Source organism: Rutilus rutilus (assembly GCF_951802725.1).
Source record: "Rutilus rutilus genome assembly, chromosome: 3".
Lineage (NCBI taxonomy): Eukaryota > Metazoa > Chordata > Actinopteri > Cypriniformes > Leuciscidae > Rutilus > Rutilus rutilus.
Window position 1 is genome coordinate 7,505,574 of NC_140211.1, and position 12,517 is coordinate 7,518,090.

General features: G+C 37.2%; 1 protein-coding gene across 1 annotated transcript in view; it reads right to left on the reverse strand.

The window, feature by feature from the left end:
- Positions 1–8,762, reverse strand: part of intu (inturned planar cell polarity protein) — a 30,053-nt gene extending 21,291 nt beyond the window's left edge. Inside the window, exons 1-3 of the mRNA XM_084404807.1 lie at positions 8,501–8,762; positions 6,263–6,831; positions 4,899–4,984 (exon numbers count right to left, since the gene is read on the reverse strand). Of these exons, the coding sequence (XP_084260933.1) occupies positions 4,899–4,984; positions 6,263–6,831; positions 8,501–8,631 (786 nt within the window). The 5' untranslated portion in view covers positions 8,632–8,762. The remainder of the gene's footprint in view (positions 1–4,898; positions 4,985–6,262; positions 6,832–8,500) is intronic.
- Positions 8,763–12,517: the final 3,755 nt, after the last annotated feature.

The following is a 12,517-nucleotide window of genomic DNA, read 5'->3' on the forward strand; positions in this document are numbered from 1 at the left end:
ACAACATCAAGACTTGAAAAGGGGCACAATATGGCCTCTTTAATATGAGCACTGATATTACATAACAGTGATGTAGAACTTTCTTAGTTTGTTAAGCAGACTGAAAAGGTTATATTGAATTACAACTAAAGCAAGTTGTGTATATGTGCTGAAATGGAAGAAATACCACAGAAAAGAACACTAATGGTGACTTGCCATAACTTCCATAAGACTTCCTTCAAAAACAATAAGACAAATCGGTCACACTTTAGATTAGGGTCCAATTCTCACTATTAACCACGACTTTTGCCACAATAAACTCCTAATTACTGCTTATTAATAGTTAGTAAGGTAGTTGTTAAGTTTAGGTGGATGCAGAATAATGCATTAATATGTGCTTTATAAGTACTAATAAACAGTCAGTATCCTAATAATATGAATGCTAATAAGCAACTAGTTAATAGTGAGAATTGGACCCTAAACTAAAGTGTTACCAAAAAATCATGCTGACCCAAATGTTTGAATGCTAGTGTGCAAATATTTCAACTCGATTTATGATTTAAGTTGAACATGCATCTCGAGATTCAGCCCAGGACTAAAAGAAACAGCACTTTCTAAGATTGTACAAATCAAATAAAGCACACACGGAGATCACTAAAAACAACAGCGCCCATCTGTGAGTTAACAGCGCTCAGAGAGCGGCGTATTCACTCCCACTCGCCGGTTTAACATGCAGAACAGACACACACGAGTGTTTGCTGACCGCGAGCAGCTGGACTGCAGTGCTGAGCTGGAAAAACAAGCCTGTTATTAAGAGGTGTGGAAGACTGCCGGTTTCAGATCACATAGAGATATTATATCATCATCATACATCACGGCCAATGCTAGCTCTTCTTATTATCAGTGAGGTCTATAATATCTGGAGAGATCTATCTGATAGCATTCCCAAACTCAATGACTGTCGCTTGACTGGCTGACACTTGATGTAGGCTAAGTATTATTGTTTATTTAGATGTGCTTCCAAAAACATATAATATATTTAAAAAAATATGAATATGATACTTACATTACTGTTCAAAAGTTTGAGGTCGGTAAGATTTTTTAATGCTTTCGAAAGTCATCTCTTATACTCACCAAGGATGCATTGATTTAATACAAAATACAGTAAAAACAGTAATACTGAGAAATATTATTACAACTTAAAATAACTTAAAATGTAATATATTGTAAAATGTAATTTATTCCTGCGATCAAAGCTGAATTTTCAGCATCATTACTCCAGTCTTCAGTGTCACATGATCCTTCAGAAATCATTCTAATATGATGATTTGATGCTCAAGAAACATTTATGATTATTATCAATGTTGAAAACACTCAGGATTCTTTGATGAACAGAAAGTTCAAAAGAGCAGCATTTATTGAAATAGATTCTCCTTACTGTAACTTTTGATCAATTTAAAGGCACACTATGCAGTTTCCGCTTTTGTCAAACAGCGCCCCCTAGAGTCGTGTAAATCCCACTCACGCAGAGCCATCTCTGCACTCTTACGACCGCGATTTCTTCATCGACTCTGCCATGATTCACATCTGAAATGCGTGCTAGTGTCTTCCACAGAGGCTGCTTCATATGTTGTTGATGTATGTGACGTCGTGCCGTAAAGCAAGTCGCGATTCTCGCGAGATTTGTCGGGGCGCCACCTCTCAAACTTGCATTGCTGGTTTTGCCAGCGGCGTCTCCCCCCCCCCCGCCCCTGCTTTGCTATCGGGATGATTCGCCCTACTCCTAGTTCGTTTATCATCAAAATGATTTAGAAGCTGTTATATTAAGGTACAAATCTTGCATAGTGTGCCTTTAATGCATGCATAGATGAACAAGGCCCTGTTTACATCTGGTATTAAGATGCATTTGGTCGATCGGATCACAATTCAGGTGTAAACGGGTCTAAAACGCTTTAAGCTCGTCCACTTTCCAACACTTCCAGAGGTCGTCAAAAACACATTCGACCGGATTGCTTTCGTAGTGTAAACACTCATGTGATCGAATGTGTTCAAACAGCCTCAAAAGACCGTCTTCTCTCCGTCTACTGAACTAATGCGTAACATTATGGGATGAGCTCTAGCCAGATTTAAACTCTGTCGGCTGGAGACCCAAGTTTGGTTTGACGATGAAAAACGTATCAAGCACAATGTTATCTCACCATTCCTGATTTCTAACACACACACTCACAGCGTTCGGCTGGTCTTGTGGCTGTCAGAGCAGAAACTAAAGCTGATGCTCTCCGTGTGTTTTTCCGGATGTAAAAAGTATTAATTCCTCAAAAAGAATCCTACTGGTGTCAGTGTCCAAAGAAAGACCAGTGGACATGATGATTTTGTTCCTGTGGTGTAGTAACTCTTAACATTTGAACACTCACACAACGCTTAACGTTACCTTACAATTTCATAAATCACCAGCCGAGACTCATTTTAAAATCTTGGCAAGCCTCTGGAAACCTCACGAGAGCACGGTTCCTCAACCCTAATATCATAATAGCCTCGCCTGTCCTTTTTTGTCCTATGGTGTAATTTGCTATCGGTTCTCGTCCTTTAATCACTTTCTCCCTCTCTCTTCTCCACAGGATAATGGCTCTTTTCCTGTGGCCTACAAAAACAAGCGTTACCGTAACCGCCGTCGCTGCCGTGGCGACAGAACTCTGTAATTTCAACATTCCATCCTCTCCTAGGCAACAGAGTGAGCAAAACCAGCTTGAGAAGGGATCAAACGAAAGGCATTCTCAGAGAGAAGCAGAGTCCAGCTGTAGTTATAGAAAAACGTACAGTTGCATCAAAAGTAACAGCACAGCATTCATGACTGTAGCATAACTGGCGTGAGGCAAGTTGCATGTTAGGGCTTTGTTCAAATCACTGATGCTTTAGGGCTGTAACAATGTATCGTGTCACAATATATCCCATTCAAAAATGCATAAATGTGTATCGTGGATAGTGGCAATCTCGGTTTCAGAGTTTTAGTGTCAGTAGTACTACATTAAACTACTATATATAATGTTGAATATAATGTATAATGGTCCTGATAATGCCAAATATCTTATGTGTAACCAGTAAAAACACATTATTTTAAATATATCTAGTCAGTGACAGAGTAAAGCATATTCGTCTATAATAATTCTGTATTTTTAGCTTCTGAATCATGAATATTGTTATTCTGGTGTCTCTATTGTCCTGTGCATTGGGTTATCAGCACCAAGCCTATTCATTTACACCCACAATGTAATACCAAATTTATCATATTAATCAACAATTTGTTAACTTTTTACCATAAGTCTTGGAGCATCGCAATAATATCGTATCGTGAGTTCAGTATCGTGATATGTCTCGAATCGTGACATGATGAGGGTATCGTTACACCCCTATTTAAACGCTTTGTGAAGCACATGTGATTCTTCACAACTGTTTTAAGGTTAAATGCTCTTATTTTCAAACACCAGTGAAGGAAACTGAGTTTAGGGGTTGTTGGAAACGTGCCTTCACACTCCATCCAGCTTCTGGGTTTTGGGTTGAGATCAGTCGTAGCTATTGTGGCCATAAATGGAAAATTGTAGAGTTGAAAAAAAACTTTACTAACAATTTGCAACAAACAACAGCCTCACTAACCCAAAGAACTCAGCGGCAGCTTACGACATGAGGAAACCATCAAAGCTTAATGCACATCGACAGTCAATTTGTCTTGTTTATGACTAGATTAAATCCATCAATATTTCACCGAGCCCAAATTACGTTTAGCTCTAAACAATTTGCGTTCGTTAATGTAGAAAATATTGTTAGCCTGGAGGGTTTTCAAGAAAAGAGCATTTACTCGCAGGCCAAGAGGCGCTGAGCAAAAACCAAAACCAATTTTAGAAAGTGCTCATCTGAAAACATTATGTCTTGTTAAAAAAGTCTAATTTCAAGGCAGTTAAGTCAAATTAATCCCTTAAAAACAGACCTCAGTTCCCAAAACATGGAGTTGCCCTTATGTGCCCTCAGCGTTTGGGAGTTTATGGGAAAAAGCTGAGCTTTTGTCTTACAAGTGGTGAAAAACATCTGAGATTTCTCAGCTTTCATCCTTATATTTACCTCAGGGTTGAACTGCTGTTGACTGCTGTATAGCGCAAAATAAACATTTGTTCATTTTCATTGTTCAAGCTTTGTCTCAGTTTTAAGCATTTAGACTCGTTTGGAGCATTTGTTTCAGAGCCTGGTGTGTTTTCTCCAGGCGGCAACCTTCCAGTCTCTCTCTTGAATCAAACACAGAAGTGACTTAAACTGCAGTTCATCGACTGGCCACTAGAGACCGGCTCCAAAAGAGAGTCAATCCCATAAACCCCCATGTTAAAATGCCCAACTTTACAGCAGAAAAAAAATGTGTTTACAGCCTGGTACAAAGAGTGGTTATGGTCTATATAGCTCATTTTGCCCTTCATGACGACTGTGAGGGGGGTGAATTTTTTTATAACTCATCCGTTTAAATTTTATTAAGCCTTTAAGTTCTGCATAATTAAGGGCGTGGCCACTTGAGTGACAGGTGGATTGCCACTACTCGCCGTTTGTCTTCTGTCTGTTAGCGTCACGTCACCACAGATAATCGCCTCTTTGCCCATTTTTGGTAATCCGGGAGTGACGCGCTGCCAAGATGGGGTTCAAAAATGGCAAGATCCGCCCACTTTGGGCTTCAAAAATGTTCTTCAGAAACCTACAGGTGACGTCACGGACACTACGTCCATTTTTTTTTTTTACAGTCTATGGTTTTCTCCCTTAGTCAGGTTCATTTAGGCAATCGCACGGAAAAATTCGTCCCAAGATCACGTGAACAAGGTCTCTCAAAATATGTGTTTTCAAATGTCTCCAGATTAATGTATATGTAGCCAGAAATGCACACTTACCTGTGTGGGACCCGGTATACAGGACAAAACTCTCTCGATGTTTTCTGAGGTGACGTCCACATCGTCCACAGCAACCAGAGCATCACCTACAGAAAGCATGAAAGATATTCTCCTCAAAGATCACAAACATCTGATCACTGTCGCCCGATTCCCGAGCTTTGGTGAACTGTATTTCTACCATAAGATAAAAACAAATGCACATCAAACAGCACCTCCACCTGCCTCTGGTAGATTTGCACACTCTTCTCTTTGCGGCATGCAACGATTTCCCTCAGTTATTTCAGATAAACGGTCTAATTGCTTTAGTATGGACGGGCGTTTGAGAAACAATCGTAAAAAGCTGCTGGGGAAAGCGTTTTCGGGGGTGGTGTAACCCGTTTGGAATTTCACTGGTCTGAGTCTGGGAGAGAGTGACTGCGGGTTCCCCTCGAATATCGTTTCAGTACATCAACAGAAAAATATTCACGGCTGAAAATTGAATAAACGGCTTTTTTGCTGCTTCCAATCGTATGATTTCATTACCAAATGTGCCGGGAACATTAAACTAAGAGTGTTTAACAGGCAGTTGTAAGAGAGAATATTAATAAAACCAACCACAACACCAAGCCGCAGCTCGACTTTACAGTGTCATGACATCAGCCAGACTGTTTTGAAGAAACTGTGAGTTCAGAAAGTCTGAATGGCTGTTAATGCACTGCTAGGATGGTTTTGAATGGATGCTAGGTGGTTTCTTCCTGAACCGAGTCGACATTTTCCATGATATTCTGGTCTCTGGATTGGGTCTCTGAAGTTCATGAGATATTTTTGCCTGTTTTACCAGCCGCCAGCCAAATAACATACACTACCGTTCAAGAGTTTGGCATCTTATTATTCCATTAAAAAAAAGAAACTAATAGTTTCATTCAGCAAGGGTGCATTAAATGTATCAAACGTGACTGTAAAGATGTTTATAATGTTACAATAGATTTCAGTTTCAAATAAATGCTGTTCTTTTCAACTTTCTCATACAATCCTGAACAAATATCATGATTTCCACTAAAATATTAACTGTTTCAACATTGATAATAATCATAAATGTTTCTTGACCAGGAAATCAGCATATGAGAATGATTTCTGAAGGATCATGTGACACTGAAGACTGGAGTAATGATGCTGATAATTCAGCTTTGATTACAGGAATAAATTACAGTTTAAAATAACAATAGAAAACAGCTTTTTTTTTTTATTATGTGTAATAATATTTCAAAAATGTTCTGTATTTTGATCAAATAAATGCAGCCTTGGTGAATAAAAAAACAAAAACAAATGTCTGATCATCTCTAGTAAAAATACTAGAACAATGACCTGCTCCTTGTTGTGCTCACCAATAAGAATCTCAGCACACTTGCTGGCAGGACTGTGTGGGACCAGACCATGGATGATGAGTTTTCCTCCTCTTTTCCCAGTGTTTCCTCCTGGCCGATGCACGACCCCCAGCAAGGCCTCCAGCAGGCCGCCTCGGTCTGGAGATGGAGGAGAGGCGCTGCCGAGACGCTTTGGGTTCAGATACACACACACGTCCTTCAGACGCTGCTGCTGGACCACGACTCCAGGCCGCTGACCCGCTTGATTCTTCAGGATGGAGGTGGGATGCTGGGAAGATCCTCCGTCTTTCCCATCAGCGGCTTTCCTTTGAGATGGCCGCCGCTTTGGTCTCAGGATCTTGGTGAACTTCTTGAGTTTTGCTTTGGATTTGTTGCTGGAGTTTGCTTGCTTTTTCCCATTGTCGGAGATGATCTCCGCCTCCTTTTCGCTGAAACGTACGTGATTGGTCGCAGCGGAGTGATTGGCGGATGCTCGGGCCAGCAGAGCTTCTTCTTCTCCCTCACTCAGCTCCAGGTAGAAGAGTTCACCGTTCTTCTGGACATCATCCAGCCATTCCGGCTCTAGGTCACTGCGCCACCAAACAGAGGGAACATTAAAGCAGCATGCGATAATATCCAGATAATGTCTGAATGTCCTTGCATTTGATTTCTCAGAACTGGCTTTTCTGAGCCAGCCCATGCAGATCCTTTGGCTAAACTCAAGATGAATAAGAACTATCAGAAACTATTTTATCTAATTCATTCAACTTCATAAGGTAGAAATCATGCAGGTTTTATTTTAGTGCTCATTTTTTTTACACTATTATAATATTAATATTTTGAAAAAGTTTTTATTTTCAGTTTTCATTTAAATTTTATATTTAGCCCCCCCCATATTTCTATTTAGCTTATTTTTATTTTTATTTCAGTTTTATTTTTAATTATTTTAGTACTTCAACTTATTTTATTTCAGTTAGTTCACTTAACATTTTTAATTTTCTAAAGTTTTTTTTTTACATATTTTTTTTTTCATATTCAGCATTATTTCAATTAATTAAAACTCTTTTGTATCTTTTGTATCTCACAGCACAAACCGAACTCAACTCTACACAAGCATGAAGTCAGAAAGCCGCAGGGGAAAGACACACATCCGAGACCTCTGAAACACAATCCCCTCCTTCATTCCAGAAAATCTCGACTCAATATTCAGCCATGCAGACATTATGTTTTCTTCTCCATTTCTAAATTAAGCCACGCTACTTTGGAGGTTAGCTCTTGGCAACCACGTCCATAAGTTCACTAAAGATGGTGAATAGCATATAATTATTTATGATGGCTGACTTTCCAAATTGGAAACAGAAATTCCCCTTAAAAATGAGAGAGGGCAGAGAATGGACGAGGTCTATGTTCCCTTTTCATGAGCCTCTCTTAAATGTGGGTCAGGAGAGACCCCTAAACTGACAACTTATATGAAAATAATTATAATTATAATATATATATATATATATATATATATATATAATTATAATATATATTATTTTATTTATTTTTTTCCAGTTAGGGTCAGTTTTTTTCCCTTTTTGATAAAAACTGATAGTAAAGAAGACTTATACTGTTAGAAAAGATTTATATTTTGAATAAATGTTGTTCTTTTTAACTTTTTATTCACCAATGAATCATGAAAAAAGGTTCCAAAAAAATATTATATTAAGCTGCACAACTGTTTCCAACATCGATAATAAATCATCATAAAAAGTATATTAAAATAGAAAAACATTATTTTAAATTGTTATATTTCAATTGTCAATTGTAATAATATTTCTATTATTGTTTTTTTTTGTTTTTTATCAAATAAATGCAGGCTTGATGAGCATGAGAAATTTCTTTCAAAAACATTAAAAATAGTAATGTTTCCAAAACTTTTGACCAGTACTGTGTGTGTGTGTGTGTGTATGTATGTGACCTATGTATCTATCTATCTATCTATCTATCTATCTATCTATCTATATATATATATATACACACACACACATATACATACATTCATACATGCATGCATGCATACATACACATACACACACATATATAATATTAAGATAGAATGTATATATATATAGGTCTATGTTTACATACTGCAGTCAAGTTGACACCGATCTCAATAACAACGTTTTATGGTGAAACATGCAACATGAAAATATCGAATTAGCAATCCAGTTATTATTAATAACTATTGTTTGTGAATGTGTTGATGTTTCTTACTCTGAGTAATCTGAGTAACTGTAACTTGATGCATCGGAATCAGTTTCGCTCCCTCCTTCAGCCTCCTTATTTTCACGCAAGTCGGACTCAAACTCCGTCTCATTCCCCTCTGTAAGCTGTCTAGAAGCCATCAGCGCATTTTTCTACTCAGTAACCTGTGCTCGTATCCACTCAGAGATGTTTTAAGAAGCGAATTCCTCTTTTCAACAGCAACCGCGTCCTGTCGTGTTATCCGCATACGGGTCTTGTCCAGAGGCCACGTGACGCGTTTCTCAAATCGTGATTGGTAGAATCGAGTCGTTTCTATAGCAACACGGAAGCTTTTGTTGAACAGCGTGGAAAGAAGTTACGCATTAAGAGAAACGACAACAGAATAGCCTGTTCGACTTCAGAATCATTCATGCTTTTTCCAACAGAAAATTAGTATAATAAAAAAAATTTAATATCATAATAATGGAATAGCCTATTCAATATTATGAAAGTTTCGTTGTAAAATTTCGTTGTATTTATACACTTCTACAAATAGACGATTTTGTCATATTTATTAAAAAAATCGATTTAACGTCGTATTAATTACTCATTTTAAAACCATAAATAAAACATTAAAAACAAAACAACAGCTTCATCCTGCACTCGAGTGGCCAAAAAACCCGCACGAGGTCTTTAAATCCCCTCCGGCGCGCGAGGAAAAGCTGCTCGGTATTCAACTTTGTAACTGAGAAAAGCAACAAACAAACAAACAAACAAACAAACAAACAAACAATTCCTACTAACCTGTAAAGAAGCACACTCCGTATAGAGTCAAAATCCTCCAAGTTCTCAGAGAAAGACTGAAAAGATCTCCCATCCGAGCAAGTATTAAACATTATTTATGCTTCATACTTATAACAAACGGTTTCGTCGTTATTAATAAATTAGTGCCCTTGATGCGGTTGATAGAACCGATCCGACCATTAAATCTCTCGGTTATTTAGTTATTTGAATAAGTTATATTAGAGATTAAATGAAGACATTTCGTGTATTGGTCGGGGTTTTCTCTTTTGAAAGACAGCATACTGTTAAAATCCAGAAGGTTTGGAAGCTCCGTTTATGGCGTTTTACGGAACAGACGATGATGAATCCAGTCTCTTGTGGTGTTCCTGAGTACTTCTCCAGACCACGACAGACTGACTGACTGACTGACTGACTGGGTCGATGCTCGTCAAACGCTCATTCTCATGGCAAATGGAGCATGTGCTTGTGTGTGTGAGTGTGTGTGAGGGAGAGAGAGAGAGAGAGAGAGAGAGAGAGAGAGAGAGAGAGAGAGAGAGAGAGAGAGAGAGAGAGAGAGATGTTTGATGTTTGGTTGCTGCTGCCTCCAAATACCAAGCATTAAAGAAACATATCGTTTAAAAGTTTAAAGGCAGGGAAAGTCTCTTCACATCCTGATAGCAATCACTAAGTTAAGTGGTCTAATAATACATACACACATATATAGGCCTATATACGAAGAGTTCAGATGCAAAAGCCATCTGTGCCATCTGAAATTTTCTTCTAGAATGATAATTTTTATCAAGCTTGTAAATTTAAGTTCAATAATTTCACTTAAATGGCAATGCAAATTACCTATTAATTGTCATTTAAGTGAAATTACTTAACTTAAATATACGAGCTTGATACAAATTATCATTTTAGAAGAAAATATCAGATGGCACTTAGAGGCTTTTGCATCTGAACTCTTCATACATCCATCTATATACATACATTATACATACATACATGATATATATCGATATATCACCTGTGGAAGGCGTATGACAATAAAATGCCCGTCCAGTCATTGCATTCGGTCAATGTATTTTCAGATACACGACAATTAAGTACTAAAAATGGAAATGTTTTACCTTCTTTTTATAGACGACAATGTTGTCAAAATGATCCCCGAAAACGACTAAAAACGCTGTATTGTTCATGCCAGACCAGTAGGTGGTGATGTCACTTTCTAAAGAAACACTCCACCGCCTATAGACTGAACACGTAATACGCATGTGCATGATGTCACCGTTGTTCACGTTTTTGAGATGATAATGGTATCGTTTTCAAAAACATGCATTGTCAGGCCCCCAAAACGCTGTTGTCGTGTAAATGAAAGGCCATAATGCATAAAAAGTTTCAGTTTTTAGTTGAAAGCGGTGTCTTGTAAACAGCCCCTTTGACAGACGTCAGTCACAGAGCACCGCAAACGAAACAGCGCCGCCTTTTACAGATCCTCCTGAACCGAAACAACAAGCTTATGCTGCGTTCACTAACTGTAATGTAGAAGAGATGGAAACATTCGGAGCGGTTTGTGACTCGAATTTATAATGGCAACACCATCAACGGTGTAATGAATCTGCCGCAGTCAGGTGGTACAGGTCAGCGCTCTTCAAGTTATGTTCATTATTATTGTAATGTTATGTGCTTTGAGACATGAAACGGCGTCTCTCGTGACACGTGTGTGTGTGTGTTCATGTGTTTTGGAGGAGGCGTGGCTTTGAAGACACTCTGAAGGAAGGGTGGGATCTTATCTTACCTGACACGTTGTCACTTAAATATTATTAAATATTATACTTTCAGCTAGCTCGCTATTGCTAGCCTCTCCGAAAATGGTATCTGCAAAACAGTTTGCTGCAAATCGAGGCTTCATATATCCATAATTAAATGTAAACTATGTAGGCATGAAAACTTATTATTACCAAACCTCACTCGTTATATCTTTCAGCCGACTCATAACTCCTCATGTCACTGATCATAAATATAATTCTGTTCTCTGTATTCATGCAACAATTAAAACAGATATTAAATTCCTGGAAAATTAAGTCTTAAATGTTCATACAATGATGCCTAGCATTTGTGTAATCTTGTAAAAAAGAAAAAGAAAAAATAAGTTTGAAATAAAAAGTTCCGTTATTGTTTTTAGATTATATTTAGGCCTGCAGATTCACCATTTTGTTTCTGTCAGCAAGACCATGATTCCCTCCCAGAGGATGCATGCATGGATGATATAATGAATGCAGTGTTTCTTTGAATAAATGTTGTAAAGTTAAAAAATTAAAAGATTTTCTATATAATTTTTTATAATAAAAAAAAAAAAAAAAAAAAAAAAAACATGACTTTATGGCCTTGAAAATCAGTTTTTAAATATTTCCAGGTTTTCCAGAAGAGTGTGAACCCTGTAAGCAGTATTAATGCCGGACAGCATCAAAATGTATGCAATACTTATCTAAGTTAACTTTATAATTAATTTAACTTGTACTCTGGCTGTGTACTTTTATGTTGTTTATAATTTTTATACAGATTATTTGTTACTTGTATGATATTTGTTTCAATTCTCTATTGGCTGATGTGTATTTTTATTTTTTTATTATTATTATTATTATTATTTTATTGTTATTTTTTTTATTCATTATGAAAACGTGAACTGTATCTAAATGATTTTTGTATTACAAGATCAATTTCTTTTTTAGGCCAAAAAAAAAGAAAGAAAAAAAAAGCAGTATTAATGCCGGAACGATTCTTGAACTCGTGTTGCATGACAGGACTGATTTAGTTGAAGCACCAAAACTTTGCTGCACATCGATAAAGGCTTGTGTTGTTTCCTTTAGAATTCAGACAAACTAATATGCGTTCAAATGTTCAAAAGTAGTTTTATTAATTTTAGTGTAGCTGATCGATGTGTTTAATACACATGACAAAATGCAGTCTGCTAACCATGAAAAGGAAAGTTGCCACCGAGGTGGATTGTGGGTATTGACATTTTATGCATCTAAAGTTTCATGTTCTACATGCATTACTGAAGAAAATAACATTTAATTAAGGTAAAAAGTATTTAAACATATAATAATAAAAGTACTTTCACTCCAAAAAATAAGGGTTGCTGGGTATTCAATGCGTGGTGTTTAAGTCACCGCTGCTTCATCAGACAATATGAAGTCGCCTTAAACCTTGTTGGTTTAAACAATCCATTTATAAACAATAAAAAGACATACTTTTTGTGTA